The sequence below is a fragment of the Pholcus phalangioides genome, unplaced genomic scaffold (genome assembly GCF_987345545.1).
Source record: "Pholcus phalangioides strain wild (caught in Gottingen) unplaced genomic scaffold, Ppha-v1.0 ptg000022l_1, whole genome shotgun sequence".
NCBI lineage: Eukaryota > Metazoa > Arthropoda > Arachnida > Araneae > Pholcidae > Pholcus > Pholcus phalangioides.
Genome location: NW_028301615.1, coordinates 17,813,737 through 17,830,427, shown reverse-complemented (window position 1 = coordinate 17,830,427; position 16,691 = coordinate 17,813,737). Strand labels below are relative to the sequence as shown.

General features: G+C 40.7%; 1 protein-coding gene across 1 annotated transcript; it reads left to right on the top strand.

The window, feature by feature from the left end:
• Positions 1-8,251: 8,251 nt before the first annotated feature.
• Positions 8,252-11,454, top strand: LOC149069562 (uncharacterized). The gene is made up of 2 exons (XM_089249813.1): positions 8,252-8,358; positions 10,346-11,454. The coding sequence occupies exons 1-2, from the start codon at positions 8,326-8,328 to the stop codon at positions 11,216-11,218; spliced, it is 906 nt and encodes a 301-aa protein (XP_089105939.1). The 5' UTR covers positions 8,252-8,325; the 3' UTR covers positions 11,219-11,454.
• The last annotated feature ends 5,237 nt before the right edge of the window (positions 11,455-16,691 follow it).

The following is a 16,691-nucleotide window of genomic DNA, read 5'->3' as shown; positions in this document are numbered from 1 at the left end:
ATTGTAATTAGTGAATTTGATAAATATGAAAAAATTACCGAATGAGTATATCGAGGTAGAATTCGTAGACCGTAGAATTCGTTAAATAGGAGTTTGTTTTATTGAGAAGTCCCATTTCAGAACTCGTCAAAAAAGGACAACATTATGAGTTATTTTTGTTGGGGGGGGGGGGGTGGTCCGGAAAAATTCGTTAAATCCGAGTTCATTATATCCGGTATAGACTCTGGCTCACAAGCACGGTCGTCTAAATTATAAATATTATCACGGCAATGGGGACGATTTAACAGATTTATCAATACGAAATGCTGATTATGCATAGTAACAGGGTAAATGTGACGAATTTAAAACGTTTTATCACATTTATACCAACGACGCTTGATTATTATACATAATCGCCGGTATAAGTGATCATTTTTTAGTCCAATCACTCCTGCCGGACATTCGTGCATCACCCTCTACCGACAAAAACTTGGAACTAAATTTTTTTCTGTTTCAAAAAAAAAGTCAACCTTCGGGAAAATAACTCTTTTTCGCAAACCGTATTCAAATACACCAATTCTTTTAATTTTTTCACTATGTATTCACGAATTTATGGGGCATCCTGTATGTTTGGGCCAACACGCTAACGTTAGGCCGTTAACCCAAGTCAAACAGAAGGCCCTTAAATTATTGTGTTAAATTACCCATAACACCCGGCGCTGCCCGGATTTTCTTCAAAATTTGTGGGAGGATTTAAAAAGTGGCTCAATTTGGTTGAAGAAAACCATTGTAAAGGCACATGCATGTCTGGAACGCATTGCTAGGGAACCACGGTAACCAAAGTAAACATTACAAAAGTGATTGTTGAGGCCCAGGAAGCATTGTTATCCGACAGTTGCCCGCTCATTTCGTTCATTTGCCTTGGTACAAGGGGCCCTTCAATTTATAAATGGAAGTGTCTGAGGCTCCGATTTTATAAGCACTAAGGGTAGGGTCCGTGGTCTACATTATACAGGGTGGTTTCAAAAATAATCATCTGATTTATTTAAAAAAATCATAACTCTTCAGCTTTTAATCCGTTTTAATCGAATAATGTATAGGTAGAAAGAGGGAAATCTCGAGTTTAACGCAGCTGCCGGCAGGTAGCGCTAACGCTCTTCCTTCGGCCGCCACTTCAGTGTTTGTTAATATTGGCTTTTTCCACAGTTAGAAACCGATTCGGATGACTTTATTTTCGAGCAGGACGGGGCACCACCACCACACTGGAGCTTGGACGTTCGAGAATTTTTGAACAATCGCATTTTTAAGCGATGGATCGGCCGTACGGGACCTGACGGTTCAGTTAAACATAGCTGGCCTCCAAGGTCGCCGGACCTCACTGTGCGATTTTTTCTTTTGCGGGTTTACCTCGTATGAATGACTACGTTTATGTGCCTCCCTTCTTCCAGCTACATTGGCCGAACTGATAATACGCATAACAACAGCCGTGGAAGCAAACATGCTCGCAAAAGTTTGGGAGGAATTTGACTACCGTATGGACATATGCCGTGCATTCCAGGGTGGACATATTGTGCAACTTTATACAAAAAACTTTATGATTAGCCATGTAGTATAAAATTAATCTTAAGTGTCTATGTGTGTTCAATATTTTTCGTAATATACGCATTTCAAATGGGGTGATTTTTTTTTTTTGAAACACCCTGTATTATTATAAGGGGTTCGAGGAACGCAAAACGTTAACCCTCCCGCTGGCAATAACGAGAAATCTCGTCTTCTTAAAAGCTTTTGTATTTCAGCAATGCCCAGAAAATCTGTAAAGCTGGTTTCTCTCAACGGAACACCCTTACTTAGTGACAGCTGAAAATCGGAAAAAACGCCTACTTCATATGCAAAAAGATGCCCTACTTACAGGGGGGTGTGGTTCAGTGACACGTTTGATGACAGATAAACACCACTTTTGGTACATTATGGAAACCGCATGGTGTTCGAAATGAAATTTCATAAGCAATATTAGCCCCGTTTATATGGGAAATGAAAAAAATCGCGTTTAAAACGGGCTTCAAGGATTTTCACCAAAACCCATTTACACGGACCAGCACTTCAACCGCGCTTTACAGAGTCGTCAGAGCTCACATTGGTCGGCTGGTTCAATTCGCGGCGCAAAGGGTCGTAGGAAAGGCGGTTACACTCCATAAGTACCCCTAACAAAGAAAGGGGTAATTCCTGCTCTTCATTTATTTCCCTACGAAATTGAAAAATTCGTCAAACGGGTTCTAGAACACCCAATACTACCGCAACATTGCACATGTAAACGGGGAGGGGGGGCATTGAGTTGCACATGCAATACATCATTTCCAAATAATTACTAACTATATTAATGATACGTGTTATTGCGAATTCTTCGAAACGTGGCCGTATTTAATAGCTCATTGTTCATTTTGATCGCAAGCAAATTTGGCTCACATGGTACACCAACAGGTGCTATTTGACTTTATAAGGAGAGAGATTTTTAAATCTTTGTCATTCTTGCCAAACAACATTGGCCAACAAGAAAAGCCATCATGAAGACACTTGCGGTATTTTGTATCTTTTGTTGTTTGTAGTTTGTTTTATAACGACAAAAAAAAACTCTCTTCTTATAATATTTAGAGTTCGGTCTGAGAGTAAAAATTAATTTATTGATGAGTAATTGAAGTTTTTTTCTCCGATTTAAAGAGAATTAAATTCTTAAACAGTCATTGCGTGGCTGATAAGTTCTAAATCGGGAAGGGTGCACAACAGAAGCTTTGGTGAGAAAGCAGCATGCTCGCAAAAGTGTCTCACCGGCAAAGCACGTTCTTGTAAACTCTCTAGTCCGGGCATCTCGCAAATCGCGAGCACCATGGTGCTCCCTGAAGTACCCAGCGTGCTCGATGCCCGTGTCCGATTTCGTGCTCGCGAGCACTTGATCAACGTTCCAACCTTGTACAAATTGTATTCAAGGATTGAAATCATCCTGATTTCATGCATTCGTATGTCAAACTTGGCGTAAGGGGTGCTCTTCTTTTTATGGTGGGAACAAGCAGTGCTCGCGACTACAAAAGGTTTGAAGACCTCTGCTCTGGTCTCTCTTGATTGGTTCTAAAAGTCGCCCCACAGAGAGCAATCAGGCCTACAACATTTGAAAATTCACTCATGACGCAACTAGCGAGCCCAGTTGTCTGTTTTCGAATTCGAAAGACAGATGGCAGCACTACTTGGACACATAAAAAGCATTCCCAAGAAACAAATTTCACGTTAGGCTCACAACAAGTGCACGAACATTCATATACACTCAGTCGTTAGAAATTCCATAGAGGGATATGGACGACATGCATGCGTTAGATGTATGAGAGATGGTAAAGACATGGAAATAGTTCTCCTCAGCTCAAACGTGTTTAGACATTAACCTATCATAAATCTTCAAAGAGTTGGTCTGTAAAATTTGTATGAGAATGCCATCTAGTGGTTAATTTTGGCAGTGATTATCCATTGTTTTCTCTGTGGTGTGTGTGAATTTCCTTTTCCCTATCCGTTCTTAAAATTTCATACATTTCTGATGAATAGCCACGTCTGTAAACACTCAAACTGGCACGTGTGAACTTCAATTATGCGCACCCTCTAGCCTTCATTTTTTTGTTCTTTTTTTGTGAACTACACAAAAGTTCACAATAAATTTATGTTTATCCGAATTTTACGGAATAATAGTGTTTATTAACAAAAAAAACTGTGTTATTCCTTTTCTTTCAGGTGATTATTTGTTTGATTTCTCTGGTGTTTATTTTTGTCGAAAAGGCATCATCATTTCCGAACCCTGGTTCCACGATACCCACCACCGGGATGATTGTTTTCTCCGGAAAAATAACTGGCAAACCAGGTGCGGCCAAAGAGTCTACCGGCAAACCTGTACCTGCACCTCGAGATATACACGTAGCAGTCGATGTTGAAGTATTTCACAAACCTTCCGTACAACTACTTCGCGCGTAGCACCTACAACTACAACCGAAGAACCAGAAAAGTGTATTGGGGAATGCATAAACGAGAACCCGATGGAAATTATCGACTATACATTCAAGAAACGTCGTTGAAGCAATTGTTGCCCGTAAAACTCTACGATTCGTTCACAAGAAATCAATATTAACATTACTCACGAGAAATTAATTACGACAAAAAAAAAACCTGATTATAATATAATGCATATACACGAAATGTTTCATTCTGTGTGCATATGAAGATTCTTGTAACGTGATAATTTGAACAAGGATTCAATGAAATTTCTTTTCATTAATATAATTATCGTTCCTTAGCGTCATTATATTCTATTCGTCTTTTTACTCGAGAAAAATGTCACTCAAAATTTTCAAATTCGTTCCGAATGTCAATATGTAATAATTCTGGCAGAATATGGTCTCATAGTACAGGGTGATTCAGAAGAGATGGGAAAATTCTTTCAGAGGTGATAGTACACACCAATACAAATGATTGTCGTCAGAGAATTATCGAATATACATTCAAGAAACTTCGTTGAAGCAATTGTTGCCCGTAAAACTCTTGGGGGACACTACGACTGGTTCACAAGAAATCAATATTAAACATCACTGCATGCATTACTGCATGGTCTAACATGAAACGCAAACGCACTAACGCGTTTCGAAACGGCCGCTCCGCAAACGTTAAAACGGCATTCCTGTTGAAATTTATCGGGAGAAAAAAAAAACCACCATGCCAAATGTAACCTGGGGAAGAAGAAGAAACTGCATGCAAATATAACGTAGGGAAGAAGAAGAAGAAACCGTATGCAAATCTACGGCACAGTGAATAAAAGGCACGGACTCAGTAGTACTAATTTGAGTCATTATCTCGTAAGTTACAACTGTTAGAACACACACACAGTTGCACGCTGAAATAACTTCGCAAGGCTGACGACCGCACCTTTTATTCACTGTGACGTAGATTTGCATGCGGTTTCTTCTTCTTCCCCAAGTTACATTTGCGTGCAGGGTGTTCTTTTTCTCCCGATAAATTTCAACAAGGAATGGTGTTTTAACGTTTGCGGAGCGGCCGTTTCGAAACGCGCTAGCGCGTTCACGTTTCATGTTAGACCATGCATTCTTTGATGACAATTGTCTGTATTGGTGTGTACTATCACTTTTCCCATCTTTTTTGAATCATCCTGTTTTAGTAACCCCCGTGCCATTTTTTGTATTATTGGATATAGTACTATACAAAAAACGGTGAAAAAGGTGCATGCGTCAGCCTGCTATATCCAATGGTTGTAAGTGAGATGACCTTCTTCCGCGACGTCCCGAGATTCGCGTGGAGCCCTCCTGCTATAGATGGTGTTGGATCGGCTCTCATTTACGCCTAGAAGTTGGAAACCACAGAAAACGAACTTCATCCGATTAGTACTGCGCCACCTGCGGGAGAATGGGGGTGAGGGGGTGTACGAATCCGGATACTTGTGGTGTGAGTTCGTCACTATGACCACACGATCTCACAGCGGTTTAGTATAGCAATACGCATCTACATGACTGATGATTCAAAATTCAATTTCACTCCTCCAAATTTCGTTTAGGAGTAAAAATACTCCTTCACATTTTAGGTGGTCTTTTTTGTAGAGTTATTTCTCTGTTTTTCGCACACAGACAAAATAAGAACACTCTTCTTTTTGCAAATGCTCCTTAAAATTTTGGAATAATTTTTTCGGTAACCCTGAGTCTGTATATCAGTCTAGGGTAGTGGAATCACTGACGATTCGCCTACTGACCTGTGGATCAGTATGTAACAAAGGTATTACGATAGAAAGGTATTGACGGTATACGTTAATAGGCACCTCGCACACTAAATACCTTCGCTGACCATATTTTCTTCGTAAAAATACAGGAAACTGAAAATCAGGATCCATACGAAAAATCACAAATTGTCGCAGGAAGTTAAGTTGCTAATTACAGCCAAAAAGATCTTCGGCATTGGGTAATATGGCATGTGTATGATAACCCCCCCCCCCCACCTCGTAGTAAACTGCCCATACATAGCGATAGACCTGAGTTGCGCTCGGTTTGAAAGAGCGAAAGAAAGCTGTTTTGATCCGTGAAGTCAAATAGTACATGAAATCCAAATTCCAGACCAAAATGAAGTTCAATTATGAAAATATGAATATTTCCACTTTTCGACGAATCCAATGATAAAATTAAATCAAATGATGGTGAGAGCGACAAAAATTCAGAATGAAAAAAGCTCTTTGTGGGGTTTAGGGGCTTCGTCTTCTTCTTTTTTCCTTGATATACATTTAATTCACTGCTATTATAGCCTTTAGTACAGCCTTTTGTTAGGTGAATTTGGTCACCAAAAACATTTGGTGACTTTTTTCTGGTGAAAACTGAAGATTCCCCGTATTTTTCTCGATGAAATATGACCAGGCTTCAGACTGGAGGAACGTTTCTGTGGTCTACGGTTCAAAAATTGATAAGAGATCATAAAGATTTCGGTTTACAACGTATATACTGTTCATACAGTAAATAAAAATTCAACTGTTTAACTGTAACAGACCTACAACAGTACAAATATACAATCATTGCACTTCACTCATAGTTTGGAAAATAGATGGCGGCACTAAAAATTCACGTACAAAACTTGATACGCACTCGGACTGTTAAGTATACGCGTACAACTCATTTGGTAGTGAATTGCCCGCGGCGTAGACCAAAGTTGTGCTCTGGCACGGAAGATGTGTGGGGAGGGGGGGGGGTGAATTGTGTTAGTTCTTCGAGTCACGCATCCCGTATTTTACAGGACAGACAAATTTTTTTCACATTATTCGGCTCTTGGGAGGGAGAAATAGTTCCTTTCCCCACCCCAACTGAATCAGCGCCGATGTGAAGGCAGGCGTTCGCTGCGAGTGAAGTGGAGGCATCTTCAGCTGTGAAAGAAGCTGCGACAGATATCTTCATTTCTGAATGGGATTGGAGGCCATATCGAATGGAGTGAAGGCAAGAAGGCATTCTCAGCTGTGAATGAAGTTGAGGCAGACATCTTCAGCCGTGGATGGAGTAAAAGCAGTCATTTTCAGCCGCAAATGAAGCCGAAGCAGATATCTCCAGCTTCGAATGAAACGAAAAGAGGCAGACATCTTAAACAACGAATGAATCCGCGGCAGATATCTTCAGTTGCGAATGGAGTGAAAGGAGGCAGGCATCTTCAGTTGTGAATGAAGCCTCAGCAGATATCTTCGATTGCGAATGGAATGGGGGCACAAGGTGTCAAATTGTCAAATGGAGCGAAGGCAGGCAGGCAGGCATCTCCAGCCGTGGCATATATCTTCAGCTGCGAATGGAGCGAAGGCAGGTAGGCAGGCATCTTCAGCCGCGAATGAATCCGCAGCAGATATTTTCAGGTGCGAATGGAGCGGAGACACAAGTTGCAGGTATTTTCAACTGCGAATGACGCTGCGGCAGATTTCTTCAGCTGCGAATGAAGTCTAGGCAGATATCTATGACCAGGAGTGAAGACAAGAGGGCAAATGAAATCTAAGCATATATCTTCAGCTTCGAATGGAAAGAAGGCTCTTCAGCTGCAAATCAAGCTGAAGCAGATATCTTCAGCTCAGAATGAAGCGCAGGTGGCTTCCAGCACTACCTCCTATATACACCCTCCTACTGCCTGTATATAGTAGGAGGTAGTGCTTCAAGGCGATGTTTTGGAGAAGCGACTTATTGTTTAGTTGCATTGGATCATCCCGTATTTTACATGACTGACAAATTTTCGATATATTATTAGGCTCTTTGGGGGGGGGGGGGTGATGATCCCCTGCCACCCCCCCAGTTTCACGCTTAGTTGTGCTTGGTTTGAAATAATTAAAGCCCTGTTCCTGTGACCACCACCAGAGGTAATTTACTACCATTTAACCTCCGAAGAGGTGGTGACCATGTCGCAGGTTTAAATACAGGGAACGCGTGCTCAAGAACCAGAAATGTGTTTGCTTAGCACCCGTTGAGATTTAAATGATTCCATGCATGTTTTGTCGTACAATGAATGAATGAATGAGTGAGTTTGAATAAGTTGTTTTGTCCTACAACTTATTCAAAGTGCTTACACATCACAGAGAGAGATTTCATAAACACAATTAAATATCACTTACGTAATCGCTGTTACCGTTTTGTAATATTGATTTGAATGGATATTCACACTCGCATTTCGGGAATTCCATTTTGTTGTAATGATTGCTCATTGTTCGTATAACATTCTCATGCGAATAATGATAATGATACAATTATGTACATGCTGCCACCGGGTGTTGTGGTTGCTCAAAAGTGAAAGCTTCGTTTATCGATGAAGAAGCAAATTGCCATCATGATATTTTCGGTGAGTTTTTTTTTCAATGTCAAAATCATTGTTTCTCCACACGGGCTATTCCAAATCGTTTGCACAGCAGATTTCTCTGCAACCGTAGACCTTATAAACATACTTTTAATTACAAGATGTTTTCAAATGAGATGCAGTTACTTGAAATCTCTATAATTTTGAGAGGTTGCTATGGCCCCACGAGGGTGGGGCTGACAGGGCTCCAGTCCTGGGGCTCTAGACAAAAAAGAATTATCATTTTTTGTTTTTTCATGCTATAAATTCACTACAGAAAGGCTCATGAAAAAAGTCTGGCTTGGATACCCATCAAAGGTCTCAGCCTGAAGGCCCTGCTACTGGATGTGGGGCGTTCATGAGGGTCGTACACATACAATAATAAAGAAATTGTTTTTGTATGGTCTCCTTGTGCTGAAAGTTCTATTTATTGAAATGTAGATTCAGCTCTAAAAATCATCATCCCCAGTATTTCCTCTATGCGCTCTGATCCACGAGATATAGATATGTCCATTTGGCAGTAATAGGTCTCTAATCTTCCTAGCCATCGAGTGGCGTGATAGTGGAGTCTAGAACCGCATATAACGAAGAAAGTGAATCAGAAAGAATGTGTGTGTCTTTCTTGCTGGCGCTTGCCTGTTGCTGTGACCAGCGCAAACAACTCCGCCTGGAATACCGTATTCAGATCATTGAGTTTATTGCTCCAGTTACTTATCTCCTAGTCATCCTGACTTGGTAGCCATGGCCAAAGCCACTCCATGCTCAGTCTTGGAGCCATCAGTGTAGATCTTGTATTTAGTCTGTGGGTGCATTTCTCCGTTTAGGTCAATGCGGCATTTTTCCATGCGGCTTGTGAAGGATGCTGGGACCATCCTGTGATTCTCCTTTCCATCTGGGCGTAGGAAAGTGTTTCGCCGTTCCCCATCGTAACAGGAGTTTTGAGACGGGTCAGGAGGCTGAATTCGGCTTCACATTCTACCAGAAGACTGAGTTGGGGGGGGGGGGGGGAAAGCAATCCCAGAAGGAAGTTCCCACCCTTAGACTTTCCGTCGGGGAGTCGGATTTTTTCCGACTTCCGTCATAAGAAAACAAAAATAATTTAAATTTCATGACGATAGGTGATGTCACCACATTAACAAAATGTTTGAAAAACAGGCAGCATTGAAAAACATCTAGATCAACCTAGGGTCCGCTGACCAGAGTTGGGTCGGCAAGAATACTTGATTATTTTAATTCTAACTAAATGAAAAATGCTTTTATTGATATTAGTAATATTCTTATGAGTTCAAATAAAAACTAGATCTCCATACTTAGGGGTAACCATATCTTATCGAAGAAAATACTGGAAATCGCAGTATTAAATATGAAGTAAATTGAAACAAAAAAAATTAAATTTTTGACAAATTAGCTAGAATTTATGAAAAGTTGGGAAATAAAGAACGGCAGTCAATCACAGTGAACTAAAATGTATCTCATGGAACATGAAATAACCCATAAGAGAGACAGATGTAGATGCCACGTATTTTCTATTTAATACAATACGAATATTTTTCGCGAAATACGATAAAAACCATCAATTATTTACCGCAGATTTGCTCCATAATTTTACTGTAGCCGACTTTAATCCGAATGAAGCATAGGCTTTCAACGTGAACGGTTTTCGGCATTTTTTTTTTTTTTTTAGCATTTTTGCATATTTTTAGGAACCATTAGTGATAATTTAACAACCATGGGCAGCATGCTGTATTTTCTTGTTCTCTGGTTAATATAGTTCACAATAAATACCGATCGTTTCACTTATAAGAAAACAACGATTTTCACATTGGCAATTAGAAATAAATCACCGAAAAGCATTTTTAGAAATTTTTCGCTAAAACCAGAAGTGGTTTGTTTTGTAAATTTGTTATGGGAAAAAAATACACAAGAATTTAGAAGTAAATAATTCACGAAATTGCTTTTAAATTCAATAATTAACTTGTTTCTTGACTTTCAGTTGATTGTTTGCTTCGTCCTCTTCGTGTGTTCTTATTCTCATCCGATCATGCCACCCAACGATGCAGAACAAGTACTTGTAAACATAACAATACGTGGAAATTCCGATTCTGACAAGACACTTTCTCCGAGACACGAAACTGCAGCAGATACGAGCAAAACACAATCTTCTCCAGTCAAGACAACATCAGATACGAGCAAAACACAGACAACGCCATATATGAGGAAGACACCCACACCGACCCCACCAAAGTCAAGTCCTACTCTGATAAAAACAACATCTCCATCGATGCCTCCGGCTAAAAAGGCAACATCTCCACCGAAGCCTCCAGCCAAAACGACGACATCCCCACCGAAGCCTCCAGCCAAAACGACGACATCCCCACCGAAGCCTCCAGCCAAAACGATGGCATCCCCACCGAAGCCTCCAGCCAAAATGACGTCATCCCCACCGAAGCCGGTAGTAAAACAGACGTCCCCACCGAAGCCTCCAGCCAAAACGATGGCATCCCCACCGAAGCCTCCAGCCAAAATGACGTCATCCCCACCGACGCCGGTAGTAAAACAGACGTCTCCACCGAAGCCTCCAGCCAAAACGACGACATCCCCACCGAAGCCGGTAGTAAAACAGACATCTCCACCGAAGCCTCCAGCCAAAACGACGACATCCCCACCTACGCCTCAAGCGAAAGAGACACCATCTCCAACGAAGCCGAATCCTCCTCCAACGAAGCCGAATCCTCCTCCTCCACCGACGAAAGAACCACCACATATTTATTCACTTGGGGAAATGGTTAGAGACGTTCTCGAAGGCATCTGTGCGGGTTACTCGACGATGGATTTGGTGAAGTTTGCTGCTCAAATCTTTGGGTAACAAAATATTTAGATATGGTTGTCAATTTTTTACTGTCGGCTTATAAATCGCTTACTTTATCAGCCAGCCTGTCTGAATTTAAGCAATCAGTTAATTTGATTAATTTAACTGATCAGAAGACAATTGGCATTTATGTATCATGCGAATAGATCTGCCAATAAAACAATATTAGTAAAACTCGGCTATCACGAGCTTGGTTATAACGAAACCTCGGCTACAACTTCAATAATTGGTGCAGACCCCCCCCCCCCCCCGACTGATTCCCGTAGAATTGCAATGCTTATAACGTAGATAGAAACACCACGAACTCTCGAATATAATGACACCACATCTTTTGTTCCTTTGCTTCCGTTTTTACGGCGTTTTCCCAAGATATTCCAAGAACTGAAGCTCATTACAGGAAAGGAAAGTTCATTTGTTGTTGATGTTTACTGAATGTTCGTAGTATTCACAAAAGGTATCGTTACAAACTTGATTTCCTCACTGACGTTACAAAAATGAACATTACCGTATTTTCCGTAATTTATTTCTTTTAAATCGAGTATTTAATACAATTTTTAAAATTATTGGTGTGACAGAAAACCCCCACCAAATTTCCGCATTTCTACAGTAAAATCGGCAATTTTAACACTGATTTCTATGGGAATCATCCTTTGCCTGACCCTCAAACTGATGCTGATGATGATTATGACGTCTATTCGAAAAGCCTCATTACTGGGAGGATTGAAAAAGTGGCAAACCATTATAAAGACATAAACTATTATACATATACTAACAGGATTAAAGAAGTGGCAAACCATTGTAAAGGCATATACACGTCTGAAACGTGTAGGAACCACGGTAACTAAAGTAAACATTCGGAAAGTGATTGTTGAGGCCCAAAAACTATTGTTGCCCGACAGTTTTTTGCCCATTTGGGGCATTTTCCCTGCTCTGACGAAATTTTAAAGTAACCTATCGTTCAAGTCGGGTCCCATTTGGTGTATATGCAAAATTTGGCGACGATCGATCTAAAATTGTAGATTTGTATAGAGAACATACACACAGACAGACAGACAGACAGAATATAAATTTTATATAGATAGATCTCGTTTTTTTCAACTGAGCTTGCTTTAATTCCCATTAAATCTTCACTAAAATCGGAAATGAAGAAAATTTCTGTAATTTATAACCTGATAAAATGAAGTATGACTAAACATTCGTCTCGCATAGTTAAAATACGTTTTAAATCGCTGCAGAATTCCTGTAGCACAATATTTCTGCACCAAGAGTTAGTGATGAGCAGGATTTGGCAATTTCACTGATAATTGACAATACTGTGTGAAGTCCGCTATAATAAGAGTTTACAACCACAGGGGGAAAATTGCCGTTATAACGGACTTCTCGTTATAAACAAATTTTAGTTTTTTTTTTTGCACTGTAGATCATATGAATGGAAGAAAAAACAAACTAGGTAAATTTACGTCTGCTGAAAGATACCATCTAGAGTTAACTGCTTATGTGTACACAATGTTGATTGCATTTTGCACTTTGTGGAATGCAGCAATTTCTGCAACTGGAGTATTCGTTACACTATAAAAATGTCCAATAACATTTAAGGCAGAGAAAAGGATTAACACCTGTTTACCCTGTGTCCAGTTTTGGAAGATTCCAAGAAAAAGAGGGGGAAATTTTTTTTTTTTCAGGGGAAATAACAACAATTTCAAAACCAGAGGTCATGCCCCACCTGTCCAACCAATACCCCTACAGATAAAGCGATATGCTTTTCCACCTTCTATATAACAGGGCCGTAACTAGGCTGGGGCGATCGGGGCACTGACCCTGGGCCCCGAGATGAACGGGCCCCACAAAAGTTTACATTTGTTTTACCTAATAATAAGCCTTTAAAGAGGGGCCCCGAGAAAGCACACTACGGCCCTGCTATATAGATAAGGAAGATAAGATACAGCATGTGGTCTTCTTATCTATGGGGAGGTACTGACATGCCCCGTTCATAATCACCTATGAATAGAGTGAAGAGGATTAAAAAAATGCCACTTTGAAAGTCCATTTCATGTCAATTCTTTGAAGAAAGAAAGAGGAAAACGTGCTTTTCGAGAATATCCGTTGCCGTTATAACGAATGTGTTTCGGTTTTCGTTCATAAAAAACATGCTGTAAGGGGATATATTTTGTATCTTTAACATTAGTTCTTTTTTTGACAATCACTTGCGAATTACTCGTAACAGCGAGATTCCCGATGTAACCTGTACTCGTAAAAACGGACTTTTACTGTATTTTTTGGAAAAAATTGGCGATATCTCGTATTTAGGGGACCCCCAGTAACGTATATTTTTCTTGACCAAACATGGTCACCCTAATCAAAAAAAAAAAACTTTATGCGCAGAATTTGATTGCATCTGATTACATTTTTCATAGGAAAAGTTTCTTGAAAACGTAATACTCGGTTGTAACGACAAAATTTCACGGAATCCTCGATGTCGTTGTAACTGAGTAGCGCGCGTGTGAATGTGTGTTGATGCTGTTGTTTGTGGTGTGTTATAAAGTGCGACTTTGTTAGTTTCTGGCGAATGCTAGCGGGGTTCTGGTTCAATTAATCAAATCTGACGCCATCAGGCTCTCCGAGGCAGCCCAACCCTTTGGGAAAGAGTGCAAACCATCCCAACAAGGGCGTAGCCAGGGGGGGGGGGACTTGGGGGTCTGTCCCCCCCCCCGAAATGTGAGAAAATGACCGAAAAAAGGGAAAAAGATGGCCAAATCCATTGTTCTGTCACTTTGGTCCCCCCCCCCCGAAATGAAAGTGGTCCCCCCCCCCGAACGAAATTTCTGGCTACGCCCCTGCATCCCAAGATGGTCTCTCTCTGGGCGGTCACACAGCGGTCATGTCTATCTGCATATTGAACCTATAAAGATACTACCAACATCAGTGTTGCAGCTATTGAATAATTTTTCATTCAGTAAGAATTAAATTATCAAGTCTACCTATGGACTACATATCCTATCTCCACGGACCATAGCTTGAGATACGCTATGCTAGAACTTCATAAATTTTCCACAACAAATTTTCCCAGAAACCACAATAGTAATTTGAGACCCGGGGTGGGGGGAGACAGAAACCTTATAGTTGTATGGCGTATGTATCGCGTGCATCCCGCATCCATTTTTTGTAATTGACGCCACACAAACTGCTTTTACTGGCTTATATCCTATTGTCATGTTAATAAGAAGGGAGAGACTTTTACAGTCGGATATCGTTTGGTGCCGCCGGGCACGCATTTCCTCCATCACAGAAACTTCAAGAAAAATAAACTTTCTTTCGACCGGTCATCATCCGCAAAAAATGAAAGGAAGCCACTCTTCGCAATGGCCACAGACGGCCAATAAAAATGTCCAAGGTCGAACCAAATAGACGTATTGCACGGAAAATCTCCTCACCCATCGGTACCAATGACCCATTTCTCGTTGCCGCGTCAGGGTTACGAAACGATATTACTGCCGCCGTTGTTGCTGGTATTAAATGGCATTACACAGGAGCGACGGGTTGACGGCATTACAATACAATGCAGTAATTACGGTAAATTAATCATTACTACTGTCTCCCATAGACATAAAAGTCCTGCAATGTTTTTAGATTTACAAACGCTGGAATGAAAGAATTGTTTTTAAGACCGTAAGGGTTTTAGGATGTTTCGCCGAAAAAAATCATTGCATCATCCGCGTACTTATAGTCGTTGTATCCAGCTGTGAATTTTCAGTTACGAATACACGTGTAATAGCATAATTACAAGATAATAATAAATAGAGGGATTTCTGTGGTTGCTTATTATTATTATTATCAGTCAATGAAATAGGAACTTTTTACCGATATTTTCTAAAAACCACAGAATTTGATTATTTTTCCCTGAAATTCTGGTAAACGCATTGCGCTTTGCTTTCGTAATTCAAATTCGTGGGGGTAAACAGATTCGCTCCTTTCAAAGGACTGACACTTCCGATTGAATAAATTTTGTTGAAACTGAAATAGAATATCCAGAGATAATTATTATAGTCAAAGAAAGATTGCGCCAAGCATAATGTCGCCAATTTATGATGGCCAAGCCTTGGCAAAAAATTGATCATACAGCAGATTCTTCTTGTTCCCGCTTCGCACATGCAACGCTAAAATTCACAATACAATTATTGAAGGTTATCAAAATTGGACTTTAGACTTCCCTAAATCGGGATTGTGTGTGCCCCAACAATCACTTTCGGAATATATACTTTGCATATAGAAACGTCCTCTCCATATTGTCAATACAAAATTCATCGAAAGACTGGTTATTTGTGGAGATGAAGATTACAAGGATGAAAATTCATCACTGCTCCCACGGGGACTCGAACCCCGGTCTCTCGCTTGCAAGGTGGGGACAAGTGGAGAGGATGTTTCTATATGCATATGGCCATCTGGTTGGCCTTTGTCATTCACGAGCTATTAGTTGATTGTTGACGTCATCCATGTACGGTGCCTTTCAACATATATATATATATATACTCCAAGGTTGAAATTTTCTACCTGCTTCCATAGCTTAGATGGTAGAGCACTCGTCCGGCTAGCGAGAGACCGGGGTTCGAGTCCCCGTGGGGGCAGTGATGAATTTTCTTCCTTGTAATCTTCATCTCCACAAATAACCAGTCTTTTGATGAATCTTGTATATACTTTGGTTGTCGTGGTTCCGTAACAATGCGTTTCAGACGTGCACATGCCTTTACAATGGTTTGTCACACCTTTAATGCTGCCAGTATATGTATAATAGCTTATTTCTTTATAATGGTTTGTCCCTTTTTCAATCCTCCCAGTAACTGAAAAAAACATGGGCATTGCCGGGTATTATGGCTAGTCTATGTATACAAAATTTATTTTCTGTGTGTGATTAAGTGAGCAATGCAAAATATGCTGATAGGTAGCGCCACCGCTCAACAAATCATTTTGCTGGTGTTCTGGAAGTTCAAAAATCTGCCATCACCAATATGCAGGTGTTTTGCAGGTGTGTAAATAGTCACCGGATCTCCGCGACTCGCATCGCGAGGATCCAGGTTCGAACCCCACCGTCACCACAGTGGTTCCCAACTTCAAGGCGCGAATGGGAGCCGATCTCCCCGTTAAAAAGTCTCGCCACCGAGAGCAAGGCCTACAACGGTAAAATTATTCAATCGTTTCACTTCAGTCATAGTGAGAAAAGTTGATGGCAGATGGCAGCACTACACATAACAAGCATTACACAGAAACAAAACTTCACGTCAGATTCACAACACATACACACCCATTCCAACATGTACCAATTCGTTAGAAGTTCCGCAGTGGAATATGGACGCGGCGCATGTACGGTTTAGAAGTAGTATGTAGAAGAATGTTGACACAATGGCGGGAAGAATTCTCGTATGCCCTATTAGGGTGGGTCATGTACAACTAGACTGCCAAGAAGGATGGTTCGATT

Excerpts from the sequence above, each read along its gene's own strand:
- LOC149069562 (XM_089249813.1), top strand. The coding sequence starts at position 8,326 with ATGAAGAAGCAAATTGCCATCATGATATTTTCG. Across the intron at positions 8,359-10,345 it reads TTGCCATCATGATATTTTCG|TTGATTGTTTGCTTCGTCCT; the intron begins GTGAGTTTTTTT and ends CTTGACTTTCAG.